The sequence below is a fragment of the Bos indicus genome, chromosome 5, assembly GCF_029378745.1.
Source record: "Bos indicus isolate NIAB-ARS_2022 breed Sahiwal x Tharparkar chromosome 5, NIAB-ARS_B.indTharparkar_mat_pri_1.0, whole genome shotgun sequence".
Lineage (NCBI taxonomy): Eukaryota > Metazoa > Chordata > Mammalia > Artiodactyla > Bovidae > Bos > Bos indicus.
This window is the reverse complement of record NC_091764.1, coordinates 24,854,492-24,874,001: the sequence shown is the minus strand read 5'-3', so window position 1 is coordinate 24,874,001 and position 19,510 is coordinate 24,854,492. Positions and strand designations below refer to the sequence as shown.

Sequence of the window (19,510 nt, the reverse complement as noted above, 5' to 3'; positions counted from 1 at the left end):
CCCTGGATGTGAAGGCCTCAGACCAAATGTGCTGACTTCCCAAATCAGACCACAGGAACAGCTCCCTGGGTTGTGTCACTCTTCTGAAACAGAAAGGCCACTGCTGTCTGATACTAAATCTCAGGATGACAGGGGAAGACAAATTCTTGTATTCTGGGTTTGTCACGTGCTTCCCAGATGCTGGCTGGAGCAAGCAGAGCTCTGTCAAGGGAGCGAGTACTTGAAGCATCCTCCAGATCAGTATTTAAAATGTGAAAGTAGGGGACTTGCCTGGTTGCTCAGTGGTTAGGACTCCACACTTTCACTGCTCAGGGCCCAGGTTCAGTACTTGGTTGGGGAACTAAGATCCCATGAGCCGAGCAGTGCAGCCAATTTTTTTTTTTTTAAGAAAGTGGGAAAAAAGTTTGATCACCTGGAACTGTGTGATTTTTCCCCTTTCTTTTCTTTCTTTCTTGAATTAGTACAAAAAATGCAAAGAACATCAAGTCCCTGTATATCCGGTTGCTGGCGAATACTTTAGCTTGGTTCTTAAAATTAAAAAATTTATTTTCAAAGATCCAAAGAGGAAATGCTTATAGGGAAGTTAAGTTTTCAATTGCACTTAAGTTTTCTAACTAAAATGTGCTTTGATAAACAAACATTCTGTTTATTAAAAATTAAACAATTCAGAAAATGATGGTCAGTCTTTCTTTCTTTGGTTGCCTATCAGTTAAATATCTAGATGTTGTGTGTTTTTTCAGATCTGGCTCCTAGAATGATCTAGTAAGATCACTGAATTTTTAAGTGTGATGGGAAACTATCCAAAGGTTTAAGCCAAGAATTGGTATGACCTCATTTTTCATGTTTAAAAAAGCACACTATCTGCTTTGTAGATGACAGGCCACCAGAGACTAGAGTAGAAGTTGGAAGACCGGTTAGGAGGCTGTCGATGGTGAGGTCTGGACTATGGTTAGACTGAGGTCTAGCCTTCAGTTAGATTTGATGGAGAAAGGGCAGTTAGGGATAGCCTCCCTCAAGTCCTGTGTCTGTCGAGTTATGAAGGGTAAGTAGGAGTTGGATAGCTTGGCAAAGAGAAAAGGAGGGGGCTCTTGGCCACTAGGAGTAGTGGGAACGAAGATCCTGAGGTGGAAGGCAGCATGGCGTGTTCGAAGAACTGAAAAGCCACTGCGTCTTGAACTTAGCAAATGAGAGGGAGAGTGACCCGAGATAAACCTGAAGGGACTGGGAGAAAAGTTATGCAGAACTGTCTTGTGGATTTTGGTCTTTAGCCTAAGAGCCACAGGAAACCACGGAAAGATTATACAAAGGAATGATTTGATCATACTGGCATTTTAAAAAGAATATCTGGTTACTCCGTGGAGAACAGTTTGAGAGGGAACTGAAGGCAGTGAGTAATGGGACAAAGGAAATGAGAGAGGCAATAAGATTGAGTCTTTAGCCTGGACAACGTATCAGGTTGCTGCGATAGGTAACTGAGAGCTTTGGGGAGAAATCAGGAATTTAGGTTCAGATGTGAATGTGGAAGATCCCCTGGAGAAGGAAATGGTAACCTGCTCCAGTACTCTTGCCTGGAAAATGCCACAGACAGAGGAGCCTGGTGGGCTACAGTTCATGGGGTCGTAAAGAGTCAGGCACGACTGAGTGAGTGAGTGCAGGCTCACAGGTGCATATTGAATATGAGGTGCCTAAAAACCATCGGTCAGTACAGAGGTAGTTTATGCCAGGAGCTGGATGTCAGAAGGGAGACCAGACTAGAGGCATGTCCTGGGGAGTCATCAGTTTAGAGATGATGATGGAAGGTAGCAGACTGACTGGGAGTGCACAGGGAGACCACAGACTTCCCTGTTAAATCCTGTAATTTTTCCAGTCGCACGTTAGTCATCACCTCTGCAAAGCCTTCTTTGCGACCCAAATGAGGTAGTTTACTATTTCTGAATTATTTATCTACTTTACCCTTACTGTATTATATGGTAATTACTTGTTCTTAGGTCTCACCTCAGTTGGGTGTCAGCACTTGGAAGTGAAGGGTACTTTTGTGCCCGGTTCACAGCATCGTGCCTGGCCCATGGAAGGCTCCCAGTAAATGTTATCAAGTGAACTGAAATGATGGGGCCTTTGGACCCCAGAGTAGCGTCCCACAGTTAACACAAGAAAGCCATAGTGTGGCAGGTCGAGCACACCAGAAATCCCTTCTGTTGGAGAACTTTTTCCCTTAGAAATTCTTTCCAGTCAGTGGAGAAAAGGTGCTTGGTTGATGCAAATTTGCTTTCTGGCAATGTCCACATTCCATAAAGAAAAGAATACTTGGCTTAACTGTGTTTTCTTAGGAGGAAGATGCTGATTCTTCTCTTAACCATGTCACAAAAGCAGGGCTAGAATGTCTGCACTTGATGCTCGAGGCGAATGTGTGTGGTCTCTGAGACGTGTTTTATCAAGAGCTGATAAACATTGTTTTGGCAGAAGCCCACACAAGAAAAAGCCAGGAATAACTAAATGAAAGAACAGCATATGTGACATGATTTGCAGTCGAATCACATTCCACATGCTCCCAGGGCTCCAGAAAAATCAGACAGCAATCCTCAAATTAGCCATCTGCCTCTCTGCTTTCTGTTACCTTTTCCAGTGAAAAGTTGGGGAAGGAGAGAAGGCAGGGGGGACAGTAATATTTTATGAATGTTTACCCGGAACCTGGACCTGTGATCTCATAGCATAACTCTTCAGAGGACAGGAATAGGAGCTAGAGATGGCCTGGTGGTGAAGGGTTCCATCCTTAGCCACACCTGAGTCTGATACCAGGTCACCATTTAACACAGCAGCCTGTTATCTAAGGCATCGCAAGTGATGCAGCGGTATAGAATTTGCCTGCCGATGCAAGAAATATGGGTTTGATCCCTGGGTCAGGAAGATCCGTTGGGAAGGAAATGGCAACCCATTCCAGTATTTTTGTCTGGAGAATCCTACGGACAGAGGAACCTGGTGGGCTCCAGTCCATGGGGTCACAGAGAGTCAGACAGGACTGAGCACTTGAGCATCCTGAGCATCATATTATCTAAAGCAAATTATCTAACTGTTCAAATCTTCACATTGCTTTTCTATAGATGGAGATGGTGTGTGAAATTGGGATTGGGGGAAAGAGATATTCCTCTGAGGATATGAGGTGTGATGGCATTTGCACAGAGAGCATTCAGCACAATTGGCAGATAATGTGGTAAATGTTAAATTAGCGGCAGCTAGTGAGACAGTGATGGTGGAATAGTAGAGGTAACAGGTGGGTTTTGTTTGGTTTAGAGAGATGGGGCTATTTCTATTTTATTTTGGTTCTGATACATAATGAAACTTTGAAAAATATACTAGTTTTAAAATTTTGTTTGTAAACTGGATGCCTTCCTTTTAATATCCGTATGAGTGCATTTTCTAAATGGTACTGAAGCCATTTAGTTGGAAGGTTCATTTCTGAGAATGATTATGGTGGGGAAGGTTAAAGTATCTCCTTGATGTGCTCTGGATTCATCAAAATATGCCTATTTGTATAATTTTTTATGATGGAATTTTTCCTTTTAAAGTCATTACTTAAAAGTTATGCACTTAAAAATAGAATGAGGACTACAACGAACCTGCATATTTGGTCACTAAGACTCAAAAAATTACCAAGGTTCTGCCACAGATTTTCCTTTTTTCTAAAAGTACTTTAAAACATATGGCAAATATCAGGTCATTTTACTTCTGCATACTTGAGTATGCTTCTCTTAAAAATAAGAAAATGCACATTTTCTTACACAGTAACATTCCCATTATTATAATGGATTTTTATTATGATAGAGTTTTACATTTATTATTAAATTCTCTTTTCTCTCTACAAAGACACACACATACACACACAATACCTAAAATGTGTCTCCCCTCCTGAGTTTGCAAAACAAATGCACCGATACTGGTAATGATTCTGAGTCACCATAGAATTTTTTTAGAGGGCCTCTTTGCAAAAACGTAGAACAAGAATGCATTTTTCCGAGCAGGCTGTCCCCCTATTTGGCCCATTTCTATCTATATCTGAGTCAGACATTCCTGATGAACTGAGGGTAAGAACAGAAAACGTGATGGACTGAATTGGTAGAGGAGCCCTAATAACCACTGAAGGCTCTCTACCTTATTAAACACTTCTTCAGCTTCTGTTTATGACACCAAAAATATGTTTCCTTTACTCTAGTGCCCTTTCTAGAGTATTTAGTAACCTAAAAATATTTGGCATTCTGTGTTGTAAATTTGGATTTGAAACTTGATTCCTTGGAATATTTTTTAAAGCTAGGATTATATCTCAGGAAGCTCCTTGGTTATATAAGTAATTACAGTTATTAATTGCATGAATAGCCCTTAAATTGAACAAAAATACTTCCAAATTTAGGAGACTTCAAAAGCCATTCAGTTTTAGAAAGTGGTATCTTTGGAAAGAAGAAAAGTGTTGTGTTTGCTAAAATGCCATATGTTCTTTAAATGCCCGCTGGTTATTTGTGCCCAGAAACCTCCTAGTTGTTGCCTGTGACTCACATTGTTGGAGGATGGTGGAATCTGTTGCCATGGCAGAAGGAAAATAAGAAAAAGGCAAAGAATAAGAGCTGACATCTGGCTGATAGAACCTCTTTTGCCCCCAACAGTTCTGCCCCAGAAAGGGATGAATGGCTCGAAGCCATTTCCAGGTCAATAGAAGAGTATGCCAAGAAAAGAATCACATTCTGTCCTAGTCGGAGTCTTGATGAGGTATTGTTCTTTTCCTTCGCATGTTTTTTAAGTGCATTTCAAACCATTTTCACCTTAAAGAAACTTTTCCCAGGGGTTTAGAAAAGCAGCATATGCTTCACAGAAGGATTGGGTATGTGCATAATTTCAGAGCCTAAATGTTTATTCTATTAATGTCTCCCTACAAATCTAGGATAGTATATAGTGCATTCATATTTTTTCTGGTTATAAAACCTCACTGTAGAAAATACAGTAGTATAGTTTGAGGAAGAAACTAATCAGCTGTCCTTGCACTACCACAGGCAATGGTAGTACAGTTTTGCACTGGAGGATTGTTGGAATGTAGCTCATCTTAATATCCTGAGAAGATGAAAAATACAATTGTTCCTATTTCATCCACATCCTTAATGATACCGTCAGCATTGTGAGCTGCCAGTGCAAAATAAAAAGATTTGAGCGGTAGCAGGCAGCGTGCCTAGAAATAATCAGAAGTCCTTCTTCTACAGGCTGACTCAGAAGATAAAGACGAGGTTAGTCCTCTTGGATCTAAGGCTCCCATCTGGATTCCTGATACCAGGGCCACCATGTGTATGATCTGCACCAGTGAATTTACTCTCACCTGGAGACGACATCACTGCCGGGCCTGCGGAAAGGTTGGAGAGGATCACACTCTCTTCCCTTGTGATTTTCAATAGCTCCACGCTGTACATGGTGAAGAAGTGTATTTCCACTTGTAAACCATTGTAGGGTAGGGAGGAGAGAGATACTGACTCAAGACTGGTATCCCCCCCTAAACATTTAGCATGAGGCAATCTTGTTAGGAAACTTACTCCTTCTACCCCAAGATTACTTTAGGATGTCAATAGTAGAACATGTTCATTTAAAAAAAAAAAAAAAAAAAACTAACAAATTGACAATTAAATAGATGCTCACATTTATAGGTAATTATTGAAACTACATTTGTCCCAAAACTACTTTCTTAACAGGAGGAAACTTTCAGTGTTGAAGTTACCCTTTGTGATGTTTCTAAGTTTTTATAACATGATCAGTAAAATGTGCATAGTAACAATGAAATCAGAGAGTGACTGTAAAGATTTAATGGATGTTATTTAGAGAGCATTTAATACAGGCCAGACACTAGGAAGAGGTACAGCAGAGGTATTCATGGTTGCAGCAGTGACAGTGATGATGGCACAGCTAACATAGCACTTACTATACCCACCAGGCAGTGTCTAAACATTTGCACCTGTTAACTCCATTAGTATATTATTATCTGTCATAAGCAATCAATGATAATCTGTGGCCTCTTCAAATGTGGTAGTGTGTGTGAGTTCCCTACATACCTCTACTGAGTTGTTATTGAGACCCAATGACTATGAACAGGTTTTGAAAAGTAGACTGGGCTATAAATTGTGACTGATGGTTTAGATACAAACGAGTCGCCAGTCACGATACTGGATGCTTGGGGCTGGTGCACTGGGACGACCCAGAGGGAGGGTATGGGGAGGGAGGAGGGAGGAGGGTTTAGGATGGGGAACACAGGTATACCTGTGGTAGATTCATTTCGATGTTTGGCAAAACTAATACAATATTGTAAAATTTAAAAATAAAATAAAATTAAAAAAAAATAAAAATAAATGAAATGATTTAATTCCAATGTGTTTGCAGATTGTATGCCAAGCTTGTTCATCAAATAAGTATGGCTTAGATTACCTGAAAAATCAACCAGCAAGAGTATGTGAACACTGTTTCCAAGAACTGCAGAAATTAGGTAATGTATAAGTAAAGATTTAACTGAAAATTCCTTTATGGTCCAGATGCTTGCAAAAAACCTTCTAAAAGAATTGTCATAGGGCCTATTAGCAATATAATTGGTGATACTTCTCTCAAAATATTAAGTATCTTGCATTCTTAACTTAGTTAAGCTTTTTCTTTCTTTTTTTTTAATTTATTTATTTTTACTTGGAGGATAATGGCTTTACTGTTTTGTGTCGGTTACTGCTATACATCAACATGAATCAGCCATAGGTATACATATGTCCCCTCCCTCTTGAACCTCCTCCCATCTCCCACCCCTCTAGGTGTCACATAGCACTGGATAGTTAAGCTTTCTTCACTCGTATTTGTGATGATTCCAGGAAAGGTTGCACTGAAACTTTATTTTTATTTGGAAAAGGGTTTTGCTAAGGATTCTAATTGTAGAAATATAATCACAGGATGAAATGCTTAGAACAGTTACAAGGGAACTTTAGCTTCTAAGTAATTTTCAAGTTTCTAGTTTCACATCTATGTGTATTACAAATCATTTTTGTCAATCAGTCAAGTAGTTCTCTATGAAAACATACCAAGTGGCACTTTGTTAGCCTTATTCTATTCACTTGGACTGATGTGTGAGGTTTTAACCTACATCTAAATGTGCAGCTTTTTACCAGCTACAAAATGATGAGTTACATCTGCCTGCAGGTATCCATTCCTCCAGTTAAGATGAATGCAGCTCAGGTTTACATTTTGAGAAAAGATCCGTAGTTAAAATTCCTGAAACTTAGAGGATCTAAACTTTTAAAAGATGATCCTTCATGGCGATGAAGAAAAGCTTTTCATTAGCAGATGAGAGTGTCTAAGTGAATAAAACTGGTTGACATGCTATTTTAAAATCCATACATTAATAGAGGAATTGTTTGTTATTTTCTGTACACATTTTCCAAAAAGAAACACTCACCTGATCTTCTGCCAGCCTTATGTTCCTCCCTCTGTTCTCTGAGTATCTAATATAGGCTCAAACATTCAAAATCCATTGTTGAATACTCCTTTGTCACCCATTTGGTCAATAAATCTTGGCAGATTTATCTTTGAAAAATCTGTCCTGCTCTTGACTTCTGCATCTCCACCCTAACAAAGCCTTCGTTATCTTTCATCTGACTGCTGTCCTACTTTGCTAACAGGTTTTTCTCTTGCAAATCCTTCCCCTTTCCTACTGTCAGATTTGGTTTTCTAAATTGAGTCTACTTCCCAGCCCAGAAGGCTTTTGATTTCCTACTGCCTAAAAGACAGTCCTTAGAACCAGTCCTCTTTTTTCTAGCTTCACTCCAAATAGATGATCTAATTTCATATCTCTGTGCTTTTGCTTATGCTGACTTTTCTTCACAAAGTGTTCTTTCTCCTCTTTTTTGCTTGCCAGACTCCTACTTAATACCTTGATGCCAACTCAAAACTCATTCTTTTCCCAGCTTTCCTTGAACCTCTGCAGTCAAAATTAATTACTGCCTCCTCTTGCCTTATAGTCTCTTTTTGAAAATTTTATGTAATGTTATTTGGTCATGTATTAGATACTAAATGATGATGTTAGTTTTTTTTTTTTTTTTAAGTCAAGAGAGAAGTTTTTTCAATTTAGTTTTTTAAGTTGGTAGTACATGAACATGTTTCAGAATTCTAAAGGCATAAAGGGGCAATTCTTTCATATGGTTTGCAGTTGAAAAAAGTAAAAAATAGACAGTGAAAAGTCTTCCTCCCACTCAACTTCCACCCATTTGGTTTCCTTTCCCAGGGGCCTCAGTGACACAAGTCTCTTAAGTATCCTTCCATGGATATTTTGCACAACAGTGTTTATTGACTTGGATTAAATTGAATTGCAGAATGTTTACCGTTGGTTCCATAAGTGTACCTGGTTTGTTTTAGATCACCAGCACTCTCCTAAGTTTGGATCCCCTGGAAATCACAAATCTCCTTCCAGCGCCTTATCATCAGTCTTACATAGTATTCCATCAGGGAGGAAACAGAAAAAAATCCCAGCTGCTCTGAAAGAAGTAAGTGTTTCCATTAAACTTGCAACTTGATAGAGGCTGAATTATTCATACCCAGATAGTACTTTAGTTTTTCTCTCATAAAGGAAGATGCCATTTCCCACCACTGTTAAGACGTGCATTTTAATACTGAAGATGGATGTGGCTTAGGCCTCCCTTATCTCCCTTATGACCTGAGTCATTTAGAAAATGAATGTTGAAAGGTTTGGAAAGCATTTTATAGCAGTGATAGAAAGTAAAGATAATTTGGACTTGGGTTGATTTTTAAAATTACTTTGAGGAGACCCCTTATCAGAGGGAAGAAGTCTATAAACTATTGGGGGGATTTTGTTAGCATTTACTCATCTGCATGGCTTATTTTTTCTTAGGCATTAGTAGGTTATATACAACTGATATAGTAGGTTGTTCACTGATAGTAGGTTGTTCTTCCTTCAACTTAACAGAAAAAATTTTTAAGTTTTAATAACCTACAAAGCTTGACCTGCCCCTGGAGTAAATCCATATGCATCACTGATATTCTGTCCCAGTTCCTCAAAGTCAAGTGTTAAATCAGCTGATGTCAAGAGATCAAATAGTTCTGCCTTTCTAGTCATTCCTATTTTGGTTAGTTTATTAATTGGTTTTGTGCCCAGGAAAGTAGCATTTTAAATTTTGTTCTCTTGCTTGTTTGCTGTCGAAGTGTTCCATCATGAAAAGTGGAAGAAAGGAACTCTAAAAATTTGACCAAGATCATGTTCCTTATGTAAAGCTGAGCATATTTTATCATGGTTGTTGAAACACTAGGAAGTGATTTATAGCCAGTCTCATGAAATAGTAAGAATAGGATTTACAGTTCCATTTGCCAAGTTTCATGTGGAACTGGGTAAGCCAGCTAAGTGAATACCTCTTAACTCTTTTTCTTCGATCACACAGTTCCTGAATCTAAGTTTACATTCAAAAACTTTGCAGTTTTTAACCAACTGAAATAATATTCAGTTCTTTGTAATTTTTCACTTCTCCATGTTGATGTCACTGTTTATAATTCTGACACGTGCTCCCCTCTTTAGTCAGAACTCCACAGAGTTTTTGGCTACAAAAAACTCTTTATGGGCTATAGACTAGACTCAACCTAATTCCAGTCCTCTTTTGTACATCTTTCTACCCAAGCATACAAACGGGCCTTCCACTTTCAAACCTCTGCTTTCTCCCCTGACTCCGCTGGTTCTCAGTGTCCTCCGGAGTGGCAGCAGCACCACCATGGAACTCACTAGAAATGCAGATTCTTGGGCCCAAGCTGTGTGGAATCAGAAACTTGAACAAGCATTCCCAGTGATTCAGGTGTATGTCTACTTAAGTTTGAAAACCATTGCTTTGTGCCTCTGTGGCCACACAGGGGAAATTCATTTTTCCGATTACATTCTATACAAGTCAAAGTAGTCTCCTTGGAAACCTGTGGTTTTTGTCTTTTGTTTTAAACGGGGGTGAAATTCACATAACATATAATTAACTGTTTAAAGATACACAATTCAGTGGTATTTGGTGTATTCACAGTGATGTGTAACTGCTGTATTGCTCTAGTTTCAAAACTTTTTCATTGCCTCATAAGAACACCCTGTGTTTGTTAAATAATCATTCCCCACCCCCACCCCCGACCCCCACCTCCTGGCAACTGTGAATCTGCTCGTGTCTGTTCTGGATCTGTCATGTAAAAGGCGTCATGCAATATATGATCCTGAATGTTTGGCTTCTTTCGCTTAGCACAGTGTTTTTGAGATTCAGCCAAGTTATAGCATGAAAGTTTTGTGAATTAGGTGATTAAACTGGTTTAACACTAATTTTTCTTTTAAAAAGATAATAGAGGACTATGTATGATTATTCAATATTGTGATTAGTCTTATATGGCTATTAAATTAATTGTAAAATATTCCAAAAGAGCAATATACACAATATTTCGGCAATGATAGTAACAGTTAACCTAAATATTTAGTATCAGTAGTATCAGTGTAACTGCATTTTAAGAGAAACCTCCTTTGAATGTAAATGTTGTAGTTTTCCTTTTTTTTAATTACTTGGTAGTCTTATATAAGATGTTATTTCTGTATACAGATTTACTTGCACTTAATAGACATTCTAATTTAACATTAGATATAAATTTTCCACTTGGGACTTTGCTGGCAGTCCAGTGGGTAAGACTCTGAGCTCCCAATGCAGGGAGCAGGGGTTTGATCCCTGTCCAGGGAACTAAGATTCCTACAAGCTGCATGATCCCCTCCCCCCAAAAATAGAATTTCCTGTTTACTTATCTGTTGATATAATTTGTAGAAATCCAGAGTTATCACAGAAACAAAGTTAAAGGTTTAAGTAATTTTCCCTAACACCCCTAAAAGAGAGCAATAAACAACATATACCGTCCCCAAAACACGGCTTTAAAAAGGCATTTTTGTCATTTGAAATTATTATTCATCTCCTGGCAACCCAGAAAACCTAGTGGAACCCACTAAGAAACCTATACATGCAAGCACAGGTAAACCAGGTAAAATTCTGGAATTGCTTCTAAAAGGAAAAATTTTGTGCTCATGGTAATGGAAGTATTCAATCTGTACAGCAGCAGATTTTGAATATAAACAGCTTCATTCTTAAACACGATATTATCATGGTTATTGCTTTCAGCATCAATGATCAAAAACAATTTTGTTATTTTAAATTTTGGTTTTGTCTAAAAACTGTTAAACTGTGTATGGGGTTTGCTTATTTAGGTATCAGCAAACACAGAAGATTCCTCTATGAGTGGCTACTTGTACAGATCAAAGGGCAATAAAAAACCTTGGAAACACTTGTGGTTTGTCATAAAAAATAAAGTACTGTATACATATGCTGCAAGTGAGGTAAGATCTGAAATGTAAACATGAATAATTTGGAGTTTTATTTTATAGTGCCACCTAGAAATGATTAGTGTTTGCCTGGTCTATTTGTCTACACTTTTGCTTTACTTTCAGAGGGGGAGATATTACTGTTGTTTTTGACATGAACAGTGTCCTTGTTTTGTACCTAAAGATACTCAAAGATATTAGGAATTTTCCATAGTGTTAAAATGTTAAGTTTGGGGGATATCATGTGACTACTGACTACTTCACTAAAGGCAGAAGTTTGGTAAGACTGGGCTATGTCACCTTTCTGAGCTGTATTTTTTGCATCCATAAAATGAAAGTAATGTAATTACTCACTTCCCATGGTTGTAGGGAAATAACATGAAATCAGTGAATATGAACACATTGAAAACTGTCTGCTGCCATGTCTGTCTGATGAGTGGGGAGAGGGTGGCCCAATAAATATTGTTGAATAAATGAAAAGTGAATTAGTTGCTAGAATTACCATTGTTTTATATACGTGTGTTTGTTTGAAATTAAGTTAGAGCTTTTCAGATAAAAAGTTGCAGGTCTGAATTCTGTATCATTTTAGAAGTCCATCTTCCTTTGTGTCTTTGTAAATTTAGGACGTGGCAGCTTTGGAGAGTCAGCCTTTACTAGGATTCACAGTTACTCAAGTCAAAGATGAGAATTCAGAGTCGAGAGTGTTTCAGTTACTGCACAAAAACATGCTATTTTATGTATTCAAAGCAGATGACGCTCACTCAGCTCAGAAGTAAGTAATTTAGGCTTTTTTTTTTCATACATGAGATTTCAAATTGTTACTTTAAATGATTGATTTTAAAAATAACCTACTTCCAGGCATGTGATCAACAAAGAATATAAATCAGAGATCCCATTTAGAAAGATTTAACGTATTATTCAAACTCTTTAGAATTATTTTAAAGATAGGCAAGAGTATCTGGAATATTTTCAGGAAGCAGAGAGGAAAAGAAAATAGGTAGTTCTGTCCAAAATATTTTGTGTACACATGACCTCCAAGGAAGCAGCATGAAGCTGCTCTGCTGAAAGGAAGGGAAGCAGAGGTATTTGACCTCTCCTCCAAAGAGGAGAGTTTTCTCTTGAAACATTCTGGGATTTTGGCAGTCCAGTGAGTCAGTCGTGCCATGGAACGGCAGGAGCTTAAACAGCTGCTTGCTAACTTACATCTTTGGGGAGAAGGTCAAACACATTAAGAGTCTCTTATGCTTCCCAGTGACTGAGTAGAAGGAAACATATATCATTTTAGATGGAAGGGGTTGAAATAGTCTCTTCAAAATTCTGAAAAGAATATTTATTTAGATGTCGTGAGATTGCTTGACATAGAGAAGAGTATCTCCGTGAAATTGAGGTCCTCTGTGAACAAAACAATTCAGTTCACCTCCCTTTCACTAGATTTTTATTTTGGCCTCACAAAATATGCATTTTTATTTTCACTAAGTGGTGCTCATGTTTTCTCACTAGGCTCTCAAAGTACATGCAAATCTAAAAGAATGCTTTAAATAAGGCTTGTCTTTTATTAAAGGTAGTTACAACTAATGTATCAGAATTAAACATGTTCCCCCTCAATAATAGTCAGATACTATATTACAAATACTCTATAAGCTTTTTTTTTCAGTCTATATTAGAGTTTCGAACCATATATAGCTGTTAAACCAAATGATTACTTCTGGGTACGGAAGAATAATTTAAAATTATGACACAGCTATTTTTTCTTTAAAAAATAGTTATTTGGATAAAATAGTAATTGCCTACAATTCTGTTAGATATTATATTTCTCATCATTTTCATTTGTGTTCATGATCAGCTGTTGAACTTTTGAATATGTATCTTTTCCTTATATAGTTGACAAAATAGAAATCCCTTCAAGAGAGTTGAATGTAGTTGGATGAAAAGAATCAGCTTAGTTGTTATTTAGAATTAATACAGACTAATTTATAAATTTCTCTTTGAGTTTATTAATATCACATGGGTTGCAATATTTTCACATTACAGAATATTAAAATGTGTTAATTTTAAGGAAAACTTTTGACTTTTAAAAAATCTTATTTATTATGGTATAACTTATATGCCATCTGCATTTTAAATTGACCACTAAAAAAAAATAAGAGATGCACTCTTCAGGTCAAATTTTGGTCCAAGTTACCAGATAAAGGGTAGTTTCATTCATACAGAATTCTCGTTTGCTATAGAAAAGATCTTAAATATACTGTTGGGTAATTGGATCCAAGGGAATAGCTGTGGTCTATAGTATTGTCTTACCGTATGTTGGGTGACTGCATTTTACAGGTCTAACAAATTTCTCTTCCAGGTGGATAGAAGCATTTCAAGAAGGCACAATACTGTAGTTGCGTTGGTTTCGTCTCCTGTGGTTCCAAAAGGGTGGAATTTCATCAGAATAAATGCAGTACAAACATTTTATATAAATGAACAATGCCAAGATGAATCCAACTAAAATCTTCATCAGAGAGATTATTTTATTAGGTATAAGGTAATTTTTTAAAAATGTTTGTTTTTCATGTATGTTATTTATTAAAATTTTAATGTTTACTTAATGGTCAGAGTTATTTCTGAGACTCACACTGTATTCTGAAGTACCTTTTTTTTAGAAACCAGAACACTTACCTTAATACCGTATTAACTGTTTGTGACACGGTCCCTCCTGTTTTCTCAGTGTGTTTTACAATGTTACTTTGTAACATTCTCACCAGTGGTATGAATTTCTATACAGTCTTTGGGTTGGAAATTATGATTAAACAGCTGATGAGAAAAATGTATGTCTTTGAATCCATACATTTAGATGAATTTTTTTTATCTTTTAATGGAAAAACATATGGCCAATTTCTACCTCAGTAACTGAAACAAAATTCCAGTAAATTGTCTAAAGTATTTCTACTGTTACGTACCTCTTGTGCCATGAGATAATGTTATATATCATCAAGGAATTACTGCAAAGGGATAGAATCTGAATTTTCACTTAACTCAATTGTGAGTAGGAAAAAGAATGTTTCCATTTTCAGGGTTACACAAATAATTAACTCTATGGCCTTTACATTAAGTCTAATCTTTAAAAAAGAAAAAAAAAACTACCATTTCAACACAAACATAAATGTATTATTTCTTTGAAAAGCAAAATATGGCGAGTATATTATATAATGTTTCTTGCTCTTCTAGATGTTCTGAGCCCAAGGTAGTAGAGAGGTATTTGTATATAAAAAGAATGTTACATTTTCTATAATATTGTGATTTTTTTAAATGAACTGGAATTACCATATCAAAAAGCACATATTCTAAGCCAGTATTAGAAATTGTATAGTAATCATTTTTAAAAGATTTTTAAATACCACTTTGTGTTATGTCCTCTCTGGTAATTAAAGTATATATTTTTATATTTTCCTTTAAACAGCTGTCAGCATACCTCATTAGGAAGGACTTATATTCCTATTTTGGTTCATGTATTGTTTAACATATGAACTGCTTTATACATAAAATTGATGAGCAGAAGTAAAATTAAATTAACACTATGATTAAAGTCATTTCTGATGTTCATAATATAAATTTACTGACTGAGCTTAAATGAAATATAAAGTATCTTCAAAGGCAAGAAATTCCTTTGAATAAAAGGCTCAAGAAATTTCCCTTCTGCTGTTATATAAAGAATTTCCTAATGCAGTATTATCTCTGTGACTGCCAAGAGAATTGCCGAGCGCCTCCTGAAACCCTTAGAATGTTGGTTGCAGCACCAGGGTCTCTACATCTCGATTTTGACTGCTGTCATTTTCTGGCTATTACTTGCTGTGGAATCATTTTAAACCCTCTTGCAACCTCACATACAGTCCTTACATGTTAACTTCCAAGTCTTTCTGTTAGCTGTAGGTAAACTAACATTTCTTTGCATCTCATTAACTTTAACCAAGATAGCATAAATAAGGCTTCCACGTTAAAATCCCTGCAGTTTTTAGTGTGTCCTTTTTAGAGACCAAGGTCATGCCTTATGAAGTATTTCCCTTGGTTTCATAGGATCAGCATTTTGTAAAACAGGTTACTGGGGTTCCTCTCTCCTCCTCTTGAGCTTTCAACCTTCTGACTGCAAGGTTTGGTCTAATCGGAATCTGAAAATTATCAGCCAGTGGCTATTCTGTCTTTCCAACAGTTGGCTGAATCAAGAATCAGTTAAATATTTAAGAAACAGTGCACAGACTTCTGATAATTCTAATTACATGTGAAGCGCATGTATGATTATGCTAGTTGGCTTAGGCCCATGGAGGGCTTTGAAAAATATAAAATATGGTGCCTTTTGAGGAAGCTATCGGATTACCAGCCCCCCCCACCAGATGTTTTACATGTGAAATAGTATTACATTCCCTTTCTCCCTTATCAATCCTTCATAACTTCACTGAAGCTGATCAATTATTTAACCTTGCTCATTCAATGTCAAATGAAAAGCCTGATTATATATATTTTGTTATAAAGCTGTCAATACTTTTAAAACCACTCTTGAAGCTAACATTTTAGCAAAAAAAAAAAAAGATGTTGTATGCACTCTATAAATGAGAAGAAAGCATAAACAGTACTTAGATCCCAGTAGTGCTTAGTGTATTTTCTACATTGATATATGTGCTTCCATCAAATCCTTTTCAAGTGTCTCCTTTTATTCATAAGGAGAAAGAAGAGTAGTTATAAAGTTCAGTCCAAAAGGATGCTTAAGAAACCTAGACAAGAGATGCCAGGTCAAACTAGGGGAAGGCTGGCCTTAGTGTGTGTCTCTAGGCAGTGCTGCTCCCTTATCTGTGGCAGCTTTAAACATAGAGGACCCACCAGAGTCTAAGAAAATGAGAAAGTTTATCTTTGGTATTTCTGAACCTCTTCCCAACCTCTTTCCCCTTGTTCCCTAATGTACCCAGTATCCTGCTATTGTCTTTTCCCAAGATACATCTCCCTTTTAATAACTAAAAGCTTGATTGTGTAGTAGCATTTCTTAAAATGAGATCATCAGAGCAAACTTTAATATAAAGCTGTAATGAACCAACTACTGCTGCTGCTAAATCACTTCAGTTGTGTCCGACTCAGTGCGACCCCATAGACGGCAGCCCACCAGGCTCCCCCATCCCTAGGATTCTCTAAGCAAGAATACTGGAGTGGGTTGCCATTTCCTTCTCCAATGAATAAAAGTGAAAAGTCGAAGTGAAGTCACTCAGACATGTCCGACTCTTCGCGACCCCATGGACTGCAGCCCACCAGGCTCCTCCGTCCCTGGGATTTTCCAGGCAAGAGTACTGGAGTGGGGTGCCATTGCCTTCTCCAAATGAACCAATTACATGAGGACAACTTTAAAGTATAGTTTTGTTAGCCAAAGGTGTATTTTATATTTGGATGGTAGAATATATCCAGAAATAGGGAAAGCCTACTATTTAGTAATTCAGTTAAAATGTAAATGTCATCACAGGATATCTTGATTTATGTCTTTGAGTGTGCTTTCCTTGTACCCGGTTTTTGAAATTTGAGATCTGTTGTTGTCGGATGTCATCACGGGGACTTCCAGAGATAAATCCTATTTCTCTTACTATACTGCACACTCCTTAAAAACGTACTATTCTATTCCTGGTACAACAGTTTCTCACAAAATACCTACCTTGCATCTTTCAAGAGAAAATATTTGTTGGAAGAAAGTAAGGACAGGATTCTTATCATTTTGAACTCAAAAGTCCCAGATGGCCCATATTATAACTCAGATCTTAGACCTGCTCTTCCCACCATCCTGCAAGGCCATATTAGCAAGTACCTGTTGGACATCTATATCTTAAGCATTTTAAGCTTTACATGTCTAAAACTCAATTTCCTTTCATTCAGATCTGCATGTTTTCTTCTACAATGGAGAAACACCATTCTTGGCTCCAGAATCTGCCTCCAAGTCTCAACAAGACCCTTTACAATTGCCCTCGTGTCTTTTCCATCTTCTTTGTCCTTCTGTTATTGCATCCACCCTAGCTCAAATCCTTGTTACCTCTTCCCAGTGATGGGTATAACTTTTCTTCTAATTCCAATGCCTTCCCATTTAAACACTGCCAGACCCACCTTGTTAAGCATAGTTCCAATTTAGTTTCATTCCTGCTCTTTACAACCTTCACTGGCTTCTGAGTGGTTTGGCATGAATACTTCTGCTCAGGTATCATGTGGCAGCTAACCCCAACCCTACCTTCCTCTGTTCACACCGTTTTGTCTTTTCTCATCCTCCCCCCACCCCATTTTTCTGCCTATTTACCTAAGACTTCTCTATAACAGTTGATCCTAGCCTCTCCCCATTCCTGCAGATTAGATCTAGTCTCTCCTTCCTCTATGCTCCTGTAGCCTTTGGCTCCTACAGACTTTCTTATGGTGCTTATCACATTCTAGCCTTGAGAACAGCAACTGTATCTTGTTCGTTTGCGATTCCTCCTCAGCACCCGGCAGAGTGCCTTGCATTCACTGGACACTGTTGTGAATTAAATTCAAATGATCTCTTTTTTGAATGCCTCCAAAACACAAATATTCTGGAGCCTATGCCACTTCTAATGTTTTTTTCTAATGGAAATTTTCTAGTTGGCTTTTTTTGTTAAGATAAATGTTCAGAAAGTCTCAATATAAAATTCCCCCGTTTTTGAGGGAGTGGTTAGGACGAATGGTGGCAACTTTCTTTTATGAGTTCATCATAGCATGTTAAGAACCAATCTTGAAATACTATTTTTTCAAATGACATAAATTTATAGAAACACTTTTTACTTTAAAAATGATGTTTGTATCTTATTGTCCATGTAGAGATATAGATACTTTATAAATAAAATATTAGCAGTGTAAATAATGTTATGTATATTTATACAAAATAAATTTACTAAATCTACTCTCAGTGTGATGTCTTTTAAATCATTTTTTATAGCCATGCAATTAGAGATGAACCACACTGATCTATTTTCCTGAATCATAGAGGAAGCTCTTTTTCACCAACAAAACATACTCCCCATTTGCATGGTGTCTACACTGAAATGTTACTGTGACCTAAGCAGATTAATTGGCTGTAAAGGGGATGACCCTAGGCATCACTGTGGGTGTGCATATTGGGCACTGAGAATAGAGAAAAGGTCTCAGATCGCCTTTTTCCATTGGACCTATAGGTAGTATACTTTCTTAGCTTTCATCTTTGGGACAGATGTAAGGATTGGCTCCCAATTTGGGTGGATGGAGTAGCTGTTGTTCAGTTGCTAAGTCGTGTCCAACTCTCTGGGACTGGATGGACTACAGCACGCTGGGTTCCCATCCTTCGCTGTCTCCCTGAGTTTGCTCAAATTCATGTCCATTGAGTCGATAATACCATCCAACCATCTCATCCTCTACTAGCCTTTCTCCTTTTGACTTTAGTCTTTCCCAGCATCAGGGTCTGTTCCAAAGAATCGGCTCTTCACATCCAGTGGTCAAAGTACTGCAGCTTCAGCTTCAGCATCAGTCCCTCCAATGAACATTTCAGGGTTGATTTCCTTTAGGACTCGACTTCAAGGATGGATGGAGGAGGGCTGCTTTAAAACCACCAGTTACACAACAAATGACACTAAAAGGAAGAGGGCGACTTCTAGAGAATGAGACGTAGTGTTTTCACTTGTTAGGGGTTGTCGCATGCCCCTTTTGTTTGCCCAGATGCCCAGTTCCAGGGGGAAATGACAGAGGAGATGTTCTCCTTATCAGTGCACCTTGTTTTTCCTGACTTGGGTTTCTGGTCTGAATGCGTGACTGCTTTTCTAGGGTGAATCAAAACTATGACATTAAAAAATAAATAAGACATTTTGAGGACCCCTTCAAGACCACACCACACAGCACTCTGCAAACATGGCGGCTCTTGCTACCACACCTTGGTGCTTCGGGGGCCACGATCAGAATGTGATGTTCTGTCAACACCTTATTTCGCAAATCTGTATTTACCATTAGGTACTGTCCCATACGCTTGGGAATACACCAGTGAACAAAACAGACTAAAGCCAGTCTTCTGAAAGTTTTCATTCTAAGTGATTCTGCTCTGGCTCCATTTAGGCAATTATGCTATTTACTCACAAAAGTTGATAAGTA

General features: G+C 37.6%; 1 protein-coding gene across 3 annotated transcripts in view; it reads left to right on the top strand.

Annotated features, from left to right (window-relative positions):
• Positions 1-18,305, top strand: part of FGD6 (FYVE, RhoGEF and PH domain containing 6) — a 107,242-nt gene extending 88,937 nt beyond the window's left edge. For 2 of the 3 annotated variants that reach the window (XM_019960367.2, XM_019960366.2), the window contains exons 15-21: positions 4,653-4,755; positions 5,241-5,387; positions 6,403-6,505; positions 8,410-8,537; positions 11,270-11,398; positions 12,007-12,155; positions 13,731-18,305. In XM_019960367.2, the coding sequence (XP_019815926.2) occupies positions 4,653-4,755; positions 5,241-5,387; positions 6,403-6,505; positions 8,410-8,537; positions 11,270-11,398; positions 12,007-12,155; positions 13,731-13,767 (796 nt within the window). In that variant the 3' untranslated portion in view covers positions 13,768-18,305. The remainder of the gene's footprint in view (positions 1-4,652; positions 4,756-5,240; positions 5,388-6,402; positions 6,506-8,409; positions 8,538-11,269; positions 11,399-12,006; positions 12,156-13,730) is intronic. The other variant, XM_070788967.1, reaches the window with a different exon arrangement.
• Positions 18,306-19,510: the final 1,205 nt, after the last annotated feature.